General features: G+C 48.3%; 1 protein-coding gene across 1 annotated transcript; it reads right to left on the reverse strand.

Annotated features, from left to right (window-relative positions):
- Positions 1-413: 413 nt before the first annotated feature.
- On the reverse strand, positions 414-15,373 carry LOC116719805 (signal-induced proliferation-associated 1-like protein 2). The gene is made up of 19 exons (XM_032562512.1): positions 15,065-15,373; positions 12,832-13,957; positions 12,605-12,732; positions 12,344-12,532; positions 11,793-11,946; positions 10,164-10,267; positions 9,936-10,090; positions 9,279-9,864; positions 8,922-9,196; positions 6,709-6,843; positions 6,430-6,542; positions 6,229-6,308; positions 5,911-6,158; positions 5,415-5,588; positions 4,720-4,750; positions 2,697-2,874; positions 2,410-2,488; positions 2,248-2,326; positions 414-2,171 (listed from the first exon to the last, which is right to left on the reverse strand). The coding sequence occupies exons 2-19, from the start codon at positions 13,790-13,792 to the stop codon at positions 2,028-2,030; spliced, it is 3,813 nt and encodes a 1,270-aa protein (XP_032418403.1). The 5' UTR covers positions 13,793-13,957; positions 15,065-15,373; the 3' UTR covers positions 414-2,027.
- Between the last annotated feature and the right edge of the window lie 31 nt (positions 15,374-15,404).

The following is a 15,404-nucleotide window of genomic DNA, read 5'->3' on the forward strand; positions in this document are numbered from 1 at the left end:
AGTGGAGATGCTGACTGTAGTGTTTCTGTCATGTGCTGCTGTTGTGGTCAGGTTGGTCAGCTGCTCTCATAAATCTCCACAGCATCAGAACAGCAGGAAGATGCTAAAGATCATCTAAGTTTTCATTTCCCGACCCAGAACCGCTGAGAACCAAAGCTGATGGGGTCTGGTTCAGCTTTGGCCAGGTTAACATGTTCTGGACATTTGGCTATTGTTAACAAAAAGGTTTGATGTGTTTGATGTTGAAGACCGTCGGTGCTGAGCTCCAGAGTCCTCGGTGCAAAACAATCAAATCTTCACATCTGTAGTTCAATCAAGATTCTCAACTTGCTGTTCTCTGCCGACCAGAACCTAGAAAGACCAGAATCAGCCGTTAGCTAGAGCCTGACAGACGGCTCTCATTCTGTAGTTCGTTCTTTTCTGGAAAGCTTTTAATAAATTTCTTAATTCTTCTAATACAGACTCATGTTAGTTATTCTTTTCAACATGATTTTACCGTCTGGAAGTCTGAGAACCGGCTGAAGAACTGAAGTCTGCGGTTCTCCAACGCTGCCCAAGGTTTATGACGAGTCTTTGCACAGATTGCCCAAATTTAAACGGTGACCCTGAGTTTAAGGTTTAATCTCTCGTCAACAAACCTTAAACTCATGACGGCCTGGCTCCTGCTACTGAAAACAGGGAGGATCCCATTTGGAAAGCAAGACGCCACCTATCATCCTCGGCTTCGACTCTTTTCTCTGTGGGACAAATTTGGCCTTCAATTTGGAAAATTACTTTAAATTGGATGAACTGATTCAGGCAGTTGTTAAATTTTTCTGGTTTTCTAGAGTCTAGAAATGCTCCAGGATGCCGACACAAAACAGGAAGTTAGAACCTCGTGTCCACTGGCTGCCATCAGCTTTTAAAGCGACCTCTGTGACCTCTAACTGAGACTGGTGAGTCCGATAAGGAGATCGGTCAGAGAAGCTTATTTTAAAGAAACGGCTGAAGACATTTTGTTCACAAATGTCTCCAGCCGTTTCTAAACGACTCCAGAGTCAAAAACAAAGAAGCAGATTCTACAGTCGAGAACCAAAAGTCCGACCCGATGCACCGCGTTCAGGGTCTGCCTCATGGACCCCTGGGCCAGCTGAGGCTCCAAACGGACCCCTGGGCCAGCTGAGGCTCCAAACGGACCCCTGGGCCAGCTGAGGCTCCAAACGGACCCCTGGGCCAGCTGAGGCTCCAAACGGACCCCTGGGCCAGCTGAGGCTCCAAACGGACGATGTTTCTTTCTGTTCCTGACCTGAACAGAAAGGTCAAGAACAGAATTGAAAATGAATTAGAATTCATTTTCAATTGAATTCCATAATCAAGCGGTAACCAGTAACTATGTAACAAAATAGGTCATCAGGTCCAGTAACAAACTGGTAACCAGTAGCAAGCTAGCTGATGCAGAAGTATGAATATGAACCCTCCTGTTCAGCTGAACATCTGGAATCTGATCTGGTTCACAGTCATCTTGATAGACCTAGATCGTCTAGATCACAAGAACTGATGCTAAAATCAGAGCAGTAAGGAGCTCTGCTACTGGTTTCCTGTTTGCTACTGGTGTTCCACTGGTGTCCACATGGGGGCAGTGTTGCACTGACTGATCAGTTAAATTTTTTAATGAAGCTGAAGTTCAGAGAAATTTCCCTTCATGAATAAATGAACCAGATATTCCTTAAAAACAGGAAGTGATGGAAGCAAACAAAATGTCCAAAACACCATCCAGATATTTACATGTCCTCCATCCGACCAGAATCATCCTCTGTCATCAGGTCTGGTTTCGACTTCTGCTCTGATCAGAAAAAAGTTCTGATTTTATCTGGCAGTAAACCAGAACCAGCATCCGGGTCAGAACCGGAGGTTCAGCAGGTGTGATGTCGGGTTTCATCCCACAAACTGTCGGACACCTAAAGAGTTCTGAACAGGTCCGACGGTTCTGGTGTTTTTGTCTGGCAGACCCCGAGCGGCCCGTCCTGACTGCACGGTTAGGTTTGTTGTCATGGCAACGAGCCCCTGCGCAGCATCCATGCAGCGAAGCGTCGCATCTGCTGGGCGGCGCCGCGGCTCTCCTCCTGCAGGCGCAGGTTGTCCCGTCGCAGGTCGAGGATCTGCTGCTGCAGCGCCGCTTTGTCCTTCTGCTCCTGAACGCATCACAGCAACACCTCAGCCTGATGATGTCATCCTCTCACCTGTATGACATCAGCAAGTCAGGCTTACCTTCAGCAGGTCCAGCTGAAGCCGCTGAAGGATCTCCTCCAGCTGAGACACTTTACCTGAGAGGGAAGCTGTGATGTCACTGAGGGGGAGAGGACGATAATGATGACATCATCAATGACATCACAAAGTGCCTTCAAAGTTGCTCCAGGTGTTATTCCTCACCTGTTCAAGGCGGGGCTCCCTGATCTCATTTCCTGAATGTAACGGAGCGGATGGTCAGTGAGAGACGATGGAAACACACCTGCAGTGGTTCACACACACACACACACACACACACACACACACACACACACACACACACACACACACGTTGAGGCAGTGTGACCTTCACCTGTCTCTCTTCCCATGTCTAACTCCGCCCCCCAAACTCCCTGGCCTCAGCCAATGATTTGAGGGCTCAGGAAAGCTGCTACCGGAAGTAGTTTTATTGTGAAAGTCCAGCTGCTCACCCTTCTGAAGAGGTGTAGGCCGGCGTCTGATGGTCGGTGCGCTGTGGTGGCGCCGCATGATGTGGGCGGGGCTCTGCAGAGTCCCGCCGCTGGCAAGGGACAAACTGTCATGTGACCTGCTGCGGGTTAGATGTTTCCATGGAAACGGGGCGGAGACTCCAGAGACTCTGCAGGTGGACTGAGACGGGAACCAGATGAGGGGCCGAGCCACTCTGACTGTGACCTCATTACGGTTCTGACCAATCACAGCCGTGTGAACCCCTCTGAGATCTGATTGGTCAGAACCGACCAGGCCGACCCGGACCTGAGACGGATCCAGCCGGCACCTCAGAACCAAGGAGGGTGTGGCAGAAGTCTGGGTTCTGGAAGTGGAGGTTCTGCCCGTCACCAGAACCTCGTTATTCGTCTGAAGAGTTTGTGTGAAGTCGTGTAAACACCGATTGTTTCCGTCGGTTTCAAGCGGTGAAGCTCCTCCATCTATAAAGTTTTTGTGTTCACTAGGAAACGTTTTTGGGTCAGGGTCAGGGTCAGGGTTAGCTATTGCTGAGTTTCAGACACGTGACCCGGATGACGCGCAAAATTCAGATGGAGGTTCTGAAGTGGATTTCTCTGGTTCAAATCAGAGCAAAATGGACCACAGCTAGTAGCTAACACGCTAAATGGGCTGGAACAGACGAGGGATCTCGAAAAACTTTGCGTATATTTAGAATATGATCCATATTATCTCTGTAAAAAGACTTCCCTTATAATCTTGAGGATTTACCCTCCAGATAGTTAGTTAGATCCACATAACTGACTATCTGGAGCTGCAGACCTCAAATTATACAATGAGCCAGAAGAAAGTTTTCAAAATCATTTAGTTTCAGGTTGGTCAAGCATTTAGGACCAACAGAATCATTAAATGGCTGTGGACTGGTTTCTGCCAGGTGAGTAGTGAGTTGTGCTATTTAAGTAATTAGTCTATGATAACGATGCTACCGCTAACAACAAGCTAACCCAGGTTATTTCTATGAGCTTGGATCTCCTGGTAAATCATTTATTTAGCTTCTGTAAACCAAATTCATGCAGGAGTTGTAGGTTAATGTTGAGTGGTTGTAGGATTCAGGTCCAATGCAGGTCATGGATTCGCTCCGACCTACAGAACCTCCGTGTTGGAGTCAGACATGAACCGTGTGGGGGAACAGTCACAGCTCTCTGTCTGTATGGCTGGGGAGGTTACATTTCATTTATTTAGCTTTTTTTTAGCATCAATAAACATGATCTTTTCTGTCCGGGACTCGGCCCTGAGCTAGCTGCTAACAACATTAGCGCTCTGAGGACAACCAAGCTAGTCCATAAAATAATATCTTACATATGAATGCTTGTCTTTCTAAGGAACTGTCCAGTAACATTTCTGAAAATACTATTTAAACGATGCGATCGTTACCCGTTAGAAACTCGGCGCTGCAAACTGGCGTTGTTAGTTTTCACACCTCCTGTTTTTAGCTGTAGATTGTTGATCCACTTTTCTCCTCTTTTTCCTGAAAGTTTTTAAAATTAACTCCCTTGTGACCGACTACCTTGGAAACAGGAAAATAACGTTTATCTTTCTCTGTATTAGAACGGCTGGAACAACCGTAAGGACTCAGACTTTAGGCTTTTTGAAGCTGGATCAACATATTTCCTTCCTTCTAAAGAAGCGGTTACATGTTTTACAGTCATCTGAAGTCATCTCGGTGGTTTCCAGGCAGCCAACAATTGCCTCTAATAAGCTAAAGTACCTCTCTTATGGAAGTTGGTCCACATGGGAGGGCGAGCTCACAAAGGTGTAGTGTTTTTATTTTTACACTGCATTGCATGACTTGGTGCAGCCCAGCAATATTCTGCTGAAGAGGCGGGGCCCTACTAAAACCTGACCAATCAGGTTACTGCTCATTCGTCTGAGCAACTTCTGCTTCCTGCAGGATCTCAAGTCAGGAAGTTTTCACTCGCTCATTTAGTTCAGATCTTAGTTTTATTACTGACAGAAATATTTCAGACTCACCTTCTGGCCTCTGATTGGACGATGGCTGGGTCTGGAACAGGAAGTCAGGTCAAGTTTATTAGTCTTGAGCAACAAGGCACTTCAAAGTGTTTTACATCAAATGAACATCACTGAGTCACTAATTAAGAAACACTCATTATAATCATCAATACATTATCAATATGTTGGTCAATTATTCATATTTCATTAATCAAACTCCAACCATCTGGATTTCTAGCCTGAAAGGAGCTCAAGGTTTCAGCTGTTTTGCAACAGCAGAACTTGAATCCGTTCAGTGATTTCTAAACTAGCAGCAGTTTAAAGTCTCTTCTCTCAATGAAGGACATAGAACCGGCTGATGTAGAACCGGGTGACATAGAACCGGGTGACATAGAACCGGCTGATGTACAGTTATGTTCATAATAATAGCAGTGTGTTTAAAATGGTGAGTAAACCTCAAAATTCTTCAAATAAGTTGCATTTTAATGAACACAAATGCACTGGGGACACATTCTATTTCAAAGCAAAAATGTGGAAAAGTAATTGAATATTACAATATTTTACAGAAAGTCAAGAAATACAATGTTCAAAAAAATAGCAGTGGTGACATCTTTTTCTGGGGATGGGGGTCAGATGGGGGTCAGATGGGGGTCAGATGCTAGAAGGTGAGCATGTGTCTCAGGTGACGGCACCAAATATCACCTGGTTTTTCTCACCTGCCAGTTTCCTCCAGTAACAAACCGCTGTTCAACCTGCTAAGCCCCGCCTCCCACGGACAGGTATCCTGGCTGCAGAGACGCTCTGCATCCCAGCTGGCATCACCTGGGGGGGTCAAAGGTGAATCTGCCTTCACTCTGTCTGCTGATGAACATCTGGTTCCACAATAGTCTCTGAAAAAAGCAGAGCAGATGTTAAGCACCTGCCCAGCTACTCACTTGTCCTGCCCTGATGGGAAACCATTACAGGCCTAATAAAGGTCAAATAAAGGTCAAATAAACAGACTACATTTGCTCCAACTGCTCGCTATAGAAATATTGATACATAAATGCTGTCAGCTTGTATCAGTTATGGCTGAGCATACACACAAACACGTGGATTAAATGTTGAAACGTTTTTCAGAAATGTTTGTGTTTCTGCTCCAGTGCAGCAGGGGGCACCGCTCCAGGCGACTTAAGGACAATATTCATTTTGAAGAAGGGACTCTTCAGTTACTTAGCAACAGAGCCTCTGAGGTCGGTCACGAGACGGCTCGGCCCCGCCGACTCCTTCCTGTGGACGTCCGTCAGGACCAGTGTTGCCCCAGCGACCGGAGGCAGTGCTGACGGCGAGTACAGGGCGGAGTCTATGCCGCTGTCCACCGACACGCCGCTGAGACAGGCAAGCTGAGGCGTCGAGGTCCTGCCGTCACTGCTGCTGCTGGACAACGTGTTGCTGCAACTCGAGCAACTTGTGGCTGCAAACTGCAGAGAGACGCGTTCAGGCGGGACTGAAAAACTTTAAGAACGATTTCTGGCGTTTCGGTGGACTCACCTGCGGCCGCCGGCTGCCGTCTCCGTCTGCTGGACTCGCACACTGAGGAAGACGAGGAGGAAGACCGTGGAGTCTGGGTTCTGGACGGGAACATGAGCAGACAGGCCGGGTCAGCAGAACTTGCAGAACCCGCAGCTTCATGGGACCGAGCTACGGCAAAAACATCTCAGGAAGCTAAACGTCCAGTCGTTCAGCTCTTACTCTGGAAGCCAAATGGATCCTGGTTCCGGTTCCAGTCACCTCTGTCTCTACTGGGCCGGTGTTGCGTGGACCTGGTGCGTCCATCAGAACCAACAAACCAATCAGGAGGAGCTCTGCAGGGCGGATCAACACACATTGCTGTCAAGGTCCGTTTCTGCTGGGGAACCTGGTTCTGTTCCAATTCGGTTCTGGTCCAGTTCTATTTCACTTCAATTTCCTGAGGGAGTCTTCCCAAAGGATCAATAAAGTACAAGTCTAAGTCTAAGTCAGTTCTAATACCTGATGTCGTTCTTGATGTCAGAAGAAGAGCTCAGTTGGACTGGACTCTGATTGGATGGTGTTCTGGCGCAGGAAGTGACATCAGGGTCCAGTCTGAGCTCCAGCAGGGGGAGCCGTTGGGTCTCAGAGAAACTCCTGAAGATGAAACTTTAGTGAAGCTTTACAAACTGAACCGTAGTTCTTCATCTGAACAAGTTCAGTTCAGTTCACACATCTTTGAAAACAACATTCATTAATAATGAAAATAAATAAACATTAATTCAAAATATTAATTATATTATCATTCATTACAATAAACCTCAATACATTTTCTGGGGCTGCTCAATGATTCACTCCTACTGGCTAAAGGTAGAAAAAGAGATCAGAGCAATTCTTGGTTTTGAAATTGAGCACAATTTTAAAATTATATATTTAAGTAATTTACCAACTGAAGTCAACACTCAAGATAAGTACCTTCTGAAAATACTACTGATAGCAGGAAGGAAATCAATAACAAGAAAGTGTCTCAGTGGGAGCCCACTGACATTGTGTGACTGGTCAGCCACAGTAGAAGAAATGCGTGAAATGGAAATGCTTACCTTCTCCATAAGACTCCAGGAAAACAAAATTCAAAAATATTGGTTAAAATGGTTCATTTATAGGAATGCTAAAGCAAGTTGAGTATCATTAATTAATTATTCAGGGTGGTAATTGAGGTTTGGTGCTGTACAGTTTTGCAGGACTTGGTAACTATGCAAATAAACTCTCACCTGTTTGACTCTTCATGGATCTCTACATACATTGTAACCTGTTCACCTGAAATCTGTCTGTAATTTAATTTTATTTGTGTGTGTGTTGTATTGCTGTCCCCCTCCCTTGGTGACCTTTCAGTTCTGTATGCTGTTCATTGTACTTGTTGTGATTTTTATCTTTTTATTTTATTATTGCTATTATTTCCTCTCCTTTTTTGTTGTGGTTGTATTTTACCATGTATAAAAATCTGATCAAAAATAAAGTATTAAAAAAAAAAAAAAAAAACTCAATACATTTCCTCCTGCTCACAGCTCAAAGGATTGTAAATGTTTTTTCTCGACACCAGAAACCAGATCAGGGACAAATTGTGCTTCTGGAACAAATGCAGATGTCAGGGTCACGTGACCTCTGACCTCTGACCCCTGGACCTTATGAAATGGAACCGTACAATTTCCATTTAAAGCCGCTCTGGTAGATCTACTGCTGCCCTGAAATTTCTCAAACACATCCTTCTTTTAGATTTGACTTCAGGTAAACAATAACATTTCTTTCTCCTCGATAGCTGCAGGTCACATGACAAACCTCTTGGGGTCATGGTTCTGGTAACCCTTCCTGGTTCTGGTCGGGTCCAGCCACCAGGGTGCAGACTAATGTTGACGTCACAGGAAACAAGAAGTGAAATATTTTCTACCTGAGTGATGGACTCTGACCTGAACCTCCAGAGCCACATAAAGACAGTTACAAAGTCGGCCTTCTATCACCTGAAGAACATTTCCAGGATTAAAGGACTAATGTCTCAGCCAGATCTAGAGAAACTCATCCATGCGTTCATCTTCAGTAGTATTGATTATTGCAACAGCGTCTTCACAGGTCTGTCCAACAAATCAATCAAACAGCTGCAGCTGATCCAGAATGCTGCTGCTGCTGGTGTTCTGACTAAAACCAGGAAGATAGAGCACATAACACCAGTTTTAAAGTCCCTCCACTGGCTCCCTGTAGCTCAAAGAATAGACTTTAAAATACTGTTGTTAGTTTATAAATCACTGAACGGCTTAGCACCACAATACATTAAAGATCTGCTGTTGTTGTATCAACCTTCCAGACCTCTCAGGTTCTGGTTCTGGTTCTGCTCTGCATCCCCAGAACCAGAACCAAACGAGGAGAAGCAGCTTTCAGCATCTATGCACCACAAATTTGGAACAAACTTCCAGAAAACTGTAAAACAGCTGAAACACTGACTTCTTTTAAATCTCAACTGAAAACCCACCTGTTTAGGATTGTATTTGAAATGTAATCAATTACAAATTTATTGATGGAACTTGACTTAATGCTGTGTTTTGATTATTGATTCTATATTGCATTGTGTTTCTGTGTTTGATATGATGTAAAGCACTTTGAAATGCCTTGCTGCTGAAATGTGCTATACAAATAAATTTGATTGATAGATTGATTGATTGATTGATTGATTGATTGATTGATACCTGCGTGGCGTCCCGTCTCTGAGAGGCGGGAGTACGATGGCGCTGACGTTCGCCGACGTCCTCAGCAGCTCGATCATCTGCTCATGAGAAAGTGTTGCCACGGCAACTGAGCAGATTTCCACCAACCGGCAGCCGGGGCGAAGACCCGCCTGCCAGGCGAGACCGTGGGCCTCGACGTCGGCCACCACGCCCTCGAAGTTGACGTGGAAGCCCAGCTGACCGAGCCGGTTCCTCCTCAGAGTCACGGCGGCCCCCGCAGCGCCGTGGGTCACCGTCTGAAAGGTCACATGATCGGGTTATTACGCGGTTAAGGAGGCGGTCGGAGAGGGGCCGGGGACCAATGAGAGCCCAGCTCACCTTCAACCGTTGCGTGATCTCCTGGGAGTCCTCCCAGCGGCCATCCCGTGTGGAGAACGCCACGCAGAGTCCGTGTTGGTAGAACACCTGGATGGATCCATGTGCGGTGTTCCAGCCAATCACGTCCCTGCATGAACAGTGAAACACCACCTTTCTGCCCGCCTCTTCTATCAGCGCCAGCAGCTCGCCGGAGACGGCCAGTCGGCAGGCCACTGCCACAGAAGTGCGGGGGTCGCGAACCGTCACGCTCCAGGTGAGGGCGCCTGCGCTCTGCAGGTAGGCCAGCGGATGCGGCGCCAGACGCTCCTTCTTCTTTCCGCCCAGAGAGATGAAGCTGAAGCGGACGCCGGAGGAGGAGGAGTCCAATGGTGTCGTCGTCACAAAACTGTCCACCAACTGCTTCAGCTGCTCCTTGCGAGCACGAGTCGCAATGGTGACAAACGACTCGGACTTGCGGGTGGCGTGTTTGGCGTTGATGATCTTGGTCAGCAGGAAGTCCACGAAGGCAGAGGAGGCAGGAGCCATCCAACCAGATGGGATTGATGGACCGAAGGGCGGGACGCCCCGGGACCTAGACACGGCAAGACTGAAAGACACGGCAACTTCACACCTGGAGTCGGACCTGGGACACCTCACTTCCTGTGGACGAAGTCTAACCTGTAACAGGTGTGCTGGGTGCAGGGTCGGTGAACTCGAACGATGATGAAGACATGCTGGAGGTCGGCACGGATGATCTGGGGCTTGAAGGGCGGAGCATCAGGTTCCTGGAAAATCACGGTGACATCGTTCCCAACGAGGTGTGACCTCAGTACCTGAAAACAAAAACCAACTTCACTTCTCCTGTAGCGCTGTGGAACCCCCCTATAGCTTAGCACCATGCAGTACCTGAGCAGAACCATCGGCAACAGTTTGTAGCAGGGCAGAAACGTGGAACGTCAGCTGAAATTCTTGGAACATCATGGAAACAGTTGGACTTTCTGTTGAGTTGCCTGAAAGGAGACAGAAACTGTTCGCTCTCGGATTCGGATTGCAAAGGGATTTCAGTTGCAGTTTTATTCACATCCCAGAAGGAAATTGGTTTGCACTAAGCATCAAAAATAGAAAAAACAGAAAACATCTCATTCATTCTGTGAGAGCACTTATCAGGAGCAATAACTCATGCCCTAGTGCATTAAGTGCATGGCACTCTCAAGATGATATGAATATAACATGCGCCATATTGCTACCTGCCTTGACTCACATATGAGCTTCAGTGCCATCCCATAATAACCCACCGGGTTCAATGTGTTGGTCTCTCTGCAGCTGGACTAGCTTCAACTATTCTGGCTGTCCTCCAGGTCTAGCCGAGAGTTTATGGGGATTTCTGACCATTCTTCCAGAAGCGCATTTGTGAGGCCACACACTGATGTGGGACGAGAAGGCCGGGCTCTCCATCATGTCTTTATGGACCTTGCCTAGTGCTCTGGTCCATAAAGGGTCCAGATCCAAACTGTTCCCACAAAGATGGGAGCCTGGAAGTGTCCAAAATGTCTTGGTCTGCTGAAGCAGTCAGAGTTCTTAGTTCCAGGAACTAAGGGGCTCCTGAACAACAATCCCACACCATGATCCCTCCCTCCACCAAACTTTACGCTTGGCACAGTGGAGTCAGACGTACCTCCACTGCTCTGGAGTCCAGTGGCTTCCACTTTCATATAACACAGCTGACTGAATATTTAGGAGCAGGAAATTTCAGGACTGGATTTGTTGGACATCCTAGAGCGAAACATTCGTTCTCAAATGTTTGTAAAAGCAGTTTTCATTCGTCCTGTGGCCATGATTGGAACACCTGGATCCATTCATTTGGATGGGTGAGCAAATATTTTTGGCAATATAGAGTATGAATTTCAAAAAACCTAGAAAGCAGCCTGGATATTCCAGTCAAAGCCCAGGGGTTAAGCTGAGCAGTGAAGGAATGAAAGAAACCCGACCACGCCGCGTTCTGGTCCTACCCATCAAACTCTCTTCAGAGTGGATGTTCAGGTTGAGAGTCAGGTTAGCCTTAAGTAACCAGGTCATTTTTCCCACGTCTGTTGGAGCCACTTCTTTGATTTATTTTATTAAGTTAAAGATTTAGTTTTTTTAAAAGTCCATAATTTCTTTTAAGCACAAAAAGAAACCAAAGGAGAACAAAGACCGTTCAGTGCGTCTGTTCTCGTGTGATTTTAGTGTCACATGACCGGGCCGGACGGGAGGCGCCGCCGGCCGCTGGCGCCATCGGCCGCCATCAAACCGTCGTGTCGCTGCCTCTCACTGACAGGAAGCAACTTGGACGGGTTTGTGGAAAAAAACCTTCAGATGATCAATCATTTAGAGAGAAGGGACTGGGTTAGGGGTTAGAACCTTTCGGACCCGGCCTGAGACATTGGGCTCCAACAGCAGTGACCCGGATAGAAGTTCTGGTTTGGTCAAATATCTAAAAGTGGACCTGATCTTGAACAGAACATATTTGGACCATAAGAAAGGAGGTTCTGGTACCAGAGTTCTGCTGGTCTTGGTGCTTGTAGAAATTCTTCATCGGGTCGCTGTGGCCCAGCAAGTTTAGGAACTGGGTCAGGGCAGGACTGCTGGTCTCTCCCGTGTTCTGACCGGCCCAGCTCAGCTGCAGGTCCACTCTGTGCTGGAGGACAAGCTGCGGGAAAACAGGAAGACGGATCAGAACCAGCGCGTCAAGAGCTGTGACGATAAACCTGTCGGTCCAACTCCAGTGTTTACGCCACGTTCTGCTCTGCCAGAACCAGAACCGCCCATCCTTTCTACTTCTACAAGGTCCAACGCCGTGTTGCTTTTAGATGTCAGAACGTGGATCAATCCAGCAACACCAGAACCTCCACTGAACAGAACTGCAGCCTGGGGTTCTGGTGTCCTGGTTCCGGTCCAACCACATTTAGTGTGCTAATAGGGACCAGCAGAACCTTGTCCAGAACCGTGGAGAGAAAGGAAAACCATTCCTGCTTTTCAACACTATAAGGTCCGTAGGACTACCAGAACCACCAGAACAGGCAGTTGGATCAGCAGAACCAGCTCACCTCCTGCTGATCCAGTTGCAGCAGCAGGTCTGGGACTTTGGGGGAACGGCTTGCCGCTCGCAGGTTCTGGATGTTGAGTTCTGGGACCACAAACTCCAGGACATCCTTCAGGGGAAGACCTCGACCCGACCCGTGTTTGGACGAAGAAGGGACCGAGTCCTCCATGATGGATCCTCTCAGGGTGGGCAGCTGAGGAGAAACAGGAAGCTGCTTCTTAGAACATGAGATCTTGCGCTGACCCGGGCTGGTTGGATCGGTTACCTGGCCGGTCCGGAGGATGATCCTGTAGCAGAACCCGATTGGGTTTCCTCCATCATCCACAGCGTCTCGACGGACGCTCAGCGAAATCGGACCGAACTTCGGATCAACGGCAAAATAATTCTGGTGATCTAGAGGGACACCAGCCAGGAAACGGGTCACAGAACCTGAAACAGTTGAACACTGGGAGCAGAACCAGGACCAGAACCAGGACTGGGACCAGGTCTTACCTTTGGTGTAGAAGTATTTCTGGTAGTATGTGGCTCCCAGGTCCAGGTACTCGTCCGTCCCCCTGAGGTCTGCGGGACAGCGCTTGCTTCCTCTGGACGCCTCCAGGACAGACAAGGCAGCATTGGTGCCGGTAGAGCCGTTGGGCCGGGTCAGGTCCAAGTTCTGGTCCATTTCCCCTCCAAGCTCATTCAGGAAGTGAGGACAGGCTAGGACCAGAGCGCTGCTCCGTTCGACACCATCCTGGTCTTCGTGCCCCACTGACGGCAGCAGATCAGGAGCCTCTGCACAGGGACGTCCCTCTGCTACAGTGACGAGGACACTCTGAACATCATAATGAGAGAACCACCTGTGAGGGGTCAAAGGGCAGCTGCTGTCTTGGCGCACCTCAGTGCCATTGGTCCGCTGAGGCCTCAGGCGGCCGAGGACAGACGTCTCCGTCTTCTTTTTGGGATCTCTGTCAGTGTCCTGTCCTGGAATGAAGACGATGTCCCCACGTGCGATCTGGACAGCCGCCTGCAGGCTGGGAGAAAGCACGGTAGAGACGGCGTCAGGCTCAGGGACTGGAGGAGGAGCACTGGGCTCCTGGTCCAGAACCTCCCAGAACCCCGCTGAGCTCAACAGGTCCACGCTGGACGAGCTCCCGTGTCTTCTGGTCAGCGTGGCTGTGGGACCTGCGTCCTCAGAACTGAAGTCACTGATGGTCGCCTCGCTGTTGCTCCTCTTCATCCTCACCAGGCCTGTCCTGAAGACCTGGACGCCGGTCTCCGACCGACCCGACAGGTCCAGGCTGTCCTCCAGAAACTTCCTAGAAGGTCCATCCAACTGGCTCGGTCCCAGGCTGTCAACTCTCGAGGGGGGCCCGGCGTTCCCTATCTCCCGCTTCTTTGACCAGTTTGACACCCGGGCGCGAACCCCCATCTGAGGAACAGCTGGAGATCCCTGGGTCTGTGGAGAACCCATGACCTCCACAGACACTCAGCTGTCCACAGCTCTTCCAATCAATGAGCGTTCAGGAAGTCCACCGAGATCTTTGTCCCAGTCCTGAATCAGAGATCAGAACTCCTCCTGCTGCTGTCTGTGGTCCATCGGGTCCAGTCGGTCCACAGATAAGACGTTCCTTTGGACCTGAAAGACAAAAAGAAGAGTTGAGGAACTGACGGTTCTGAGGTCAAAGGGCAGGACTACAGAACAACAGCGTCAAGGATCTTAGGGTCAAAGTTCAATCTGAACAAACTGCAACTTGTCCTCAGGAAAATTCTTCACTTTTTTACATTAATCTGATATTTTATGGAACTTGGGAGTTTTTCACAGTTTCCAGAAATACAGAGTTAAATCTTCCATCTGTACTTTGGTGAGACGTTCGTCCACCAGGAGGAACCTGTGGACGGACACGGCTCTGTGGACCAGAGGACCACAGAGCTCAGCCTGGGGGTTCTACTGGTTCTGACCCGGTGGGGTGGGTCAGAACCAGCTCCAGGACAACATCTTTCCTGTTTACTGATTCCAATCAGCTGATTGCTGTGTGACATCACTTCCTGTATTTCAGAGCTGGGAGCTGATTTCATCTTTGGATAAACCTCCAGGAAATCCTCTTCCTGTTCTGCTGGTTCTGGTGGACCTCCGCCTGGATGAGCCAGTTACTTAGTTCACCTGTAGTTTAACTAGCTGGTACTAGTTAGTTCAACTAGTTAACCTCTAGTTAGTTTAATTAGCTCGGTCTTAACCAGCTAGCCTCGTTCACCACTAGTTAGTTCAACTTATGAGCCTCGGTTCCGTCTCAGAATCTAGAACCTGGCGGGTTCTGCTCAAGATGGGCCCAAACTGGACTAAATTCAGTCCACAATGTCTGGTACCGAGTCTGGGTTCGGCGGGATGCCAGTGTGCAGCTGGGAACATGTTCTCCAGGAACCGGTTCTGTCAGTCGGTCCAAAAACACACAGAGGTTCTCCGGGAAGCTGCAGAGTGAAACACTTTATTTACTAAGGGAACCCGAACACATCGGAACCGGAGGTTCGGAGTTCTGCTAGACTCTGCGGGAGTTCTGGGAGCAGATGAATCCAGTTTCCATCAAGTTCGGACATTCTGGTGCAAGCTAAACTAAATCAAACAGACCCAAAAAGTTCTGAAAACACCCTCCGAACTCAGCAGAGTCCAAAGGCCCCAGAACCACAACCAGGTTCGAACTTCATACAATAACTTCTGTTCTAAATGTGGTTCGCCAGAACAACTCACCAATAACGCCATAAACACTCCCTGCCGAACCGGAACCACTTCCGGCAGAATCTCCAGTTGGTACCGGGCTGAACTGGTCCCCTGAAAAACTGCTCCAGATTCGGTTCTGTGGTTTCTGGTCCCGACTGGGAAAAGTCTCTCAGCTGTTTCCGGTCGGAGTTTCGGCTGGTGCTGCCTTCACTTACGGCTCGGATTATTAACTACTTTCCTCTTAACATTCGCTCAAAAGTTCTGTTCACCCTTCATCAGAACCAAGCCACCACCACCACCACCATCATCATCATCATCATCATCCCAGCAGCTGCGCTTCATGTGGTTAAAAAAAAAAGAACAAATATGC

Source organism: Xiphophorus hellerii, chromosome 5 (genome assembly GCF_003331165.1).
Source record: "Xiphophorus hellerii strain 12219 chromosome 5, Xiphophorus_hellerii-4.1, whole genome shotgun sequence".
Taxonomy (NCBI): domain Eukaryota; kingdom Metazoa; phylum Chordata; class Actinopteri; order Cyprinodontiformes; family Poeciliidae; genus Xiphophorus; species Xiphophorus hellerii.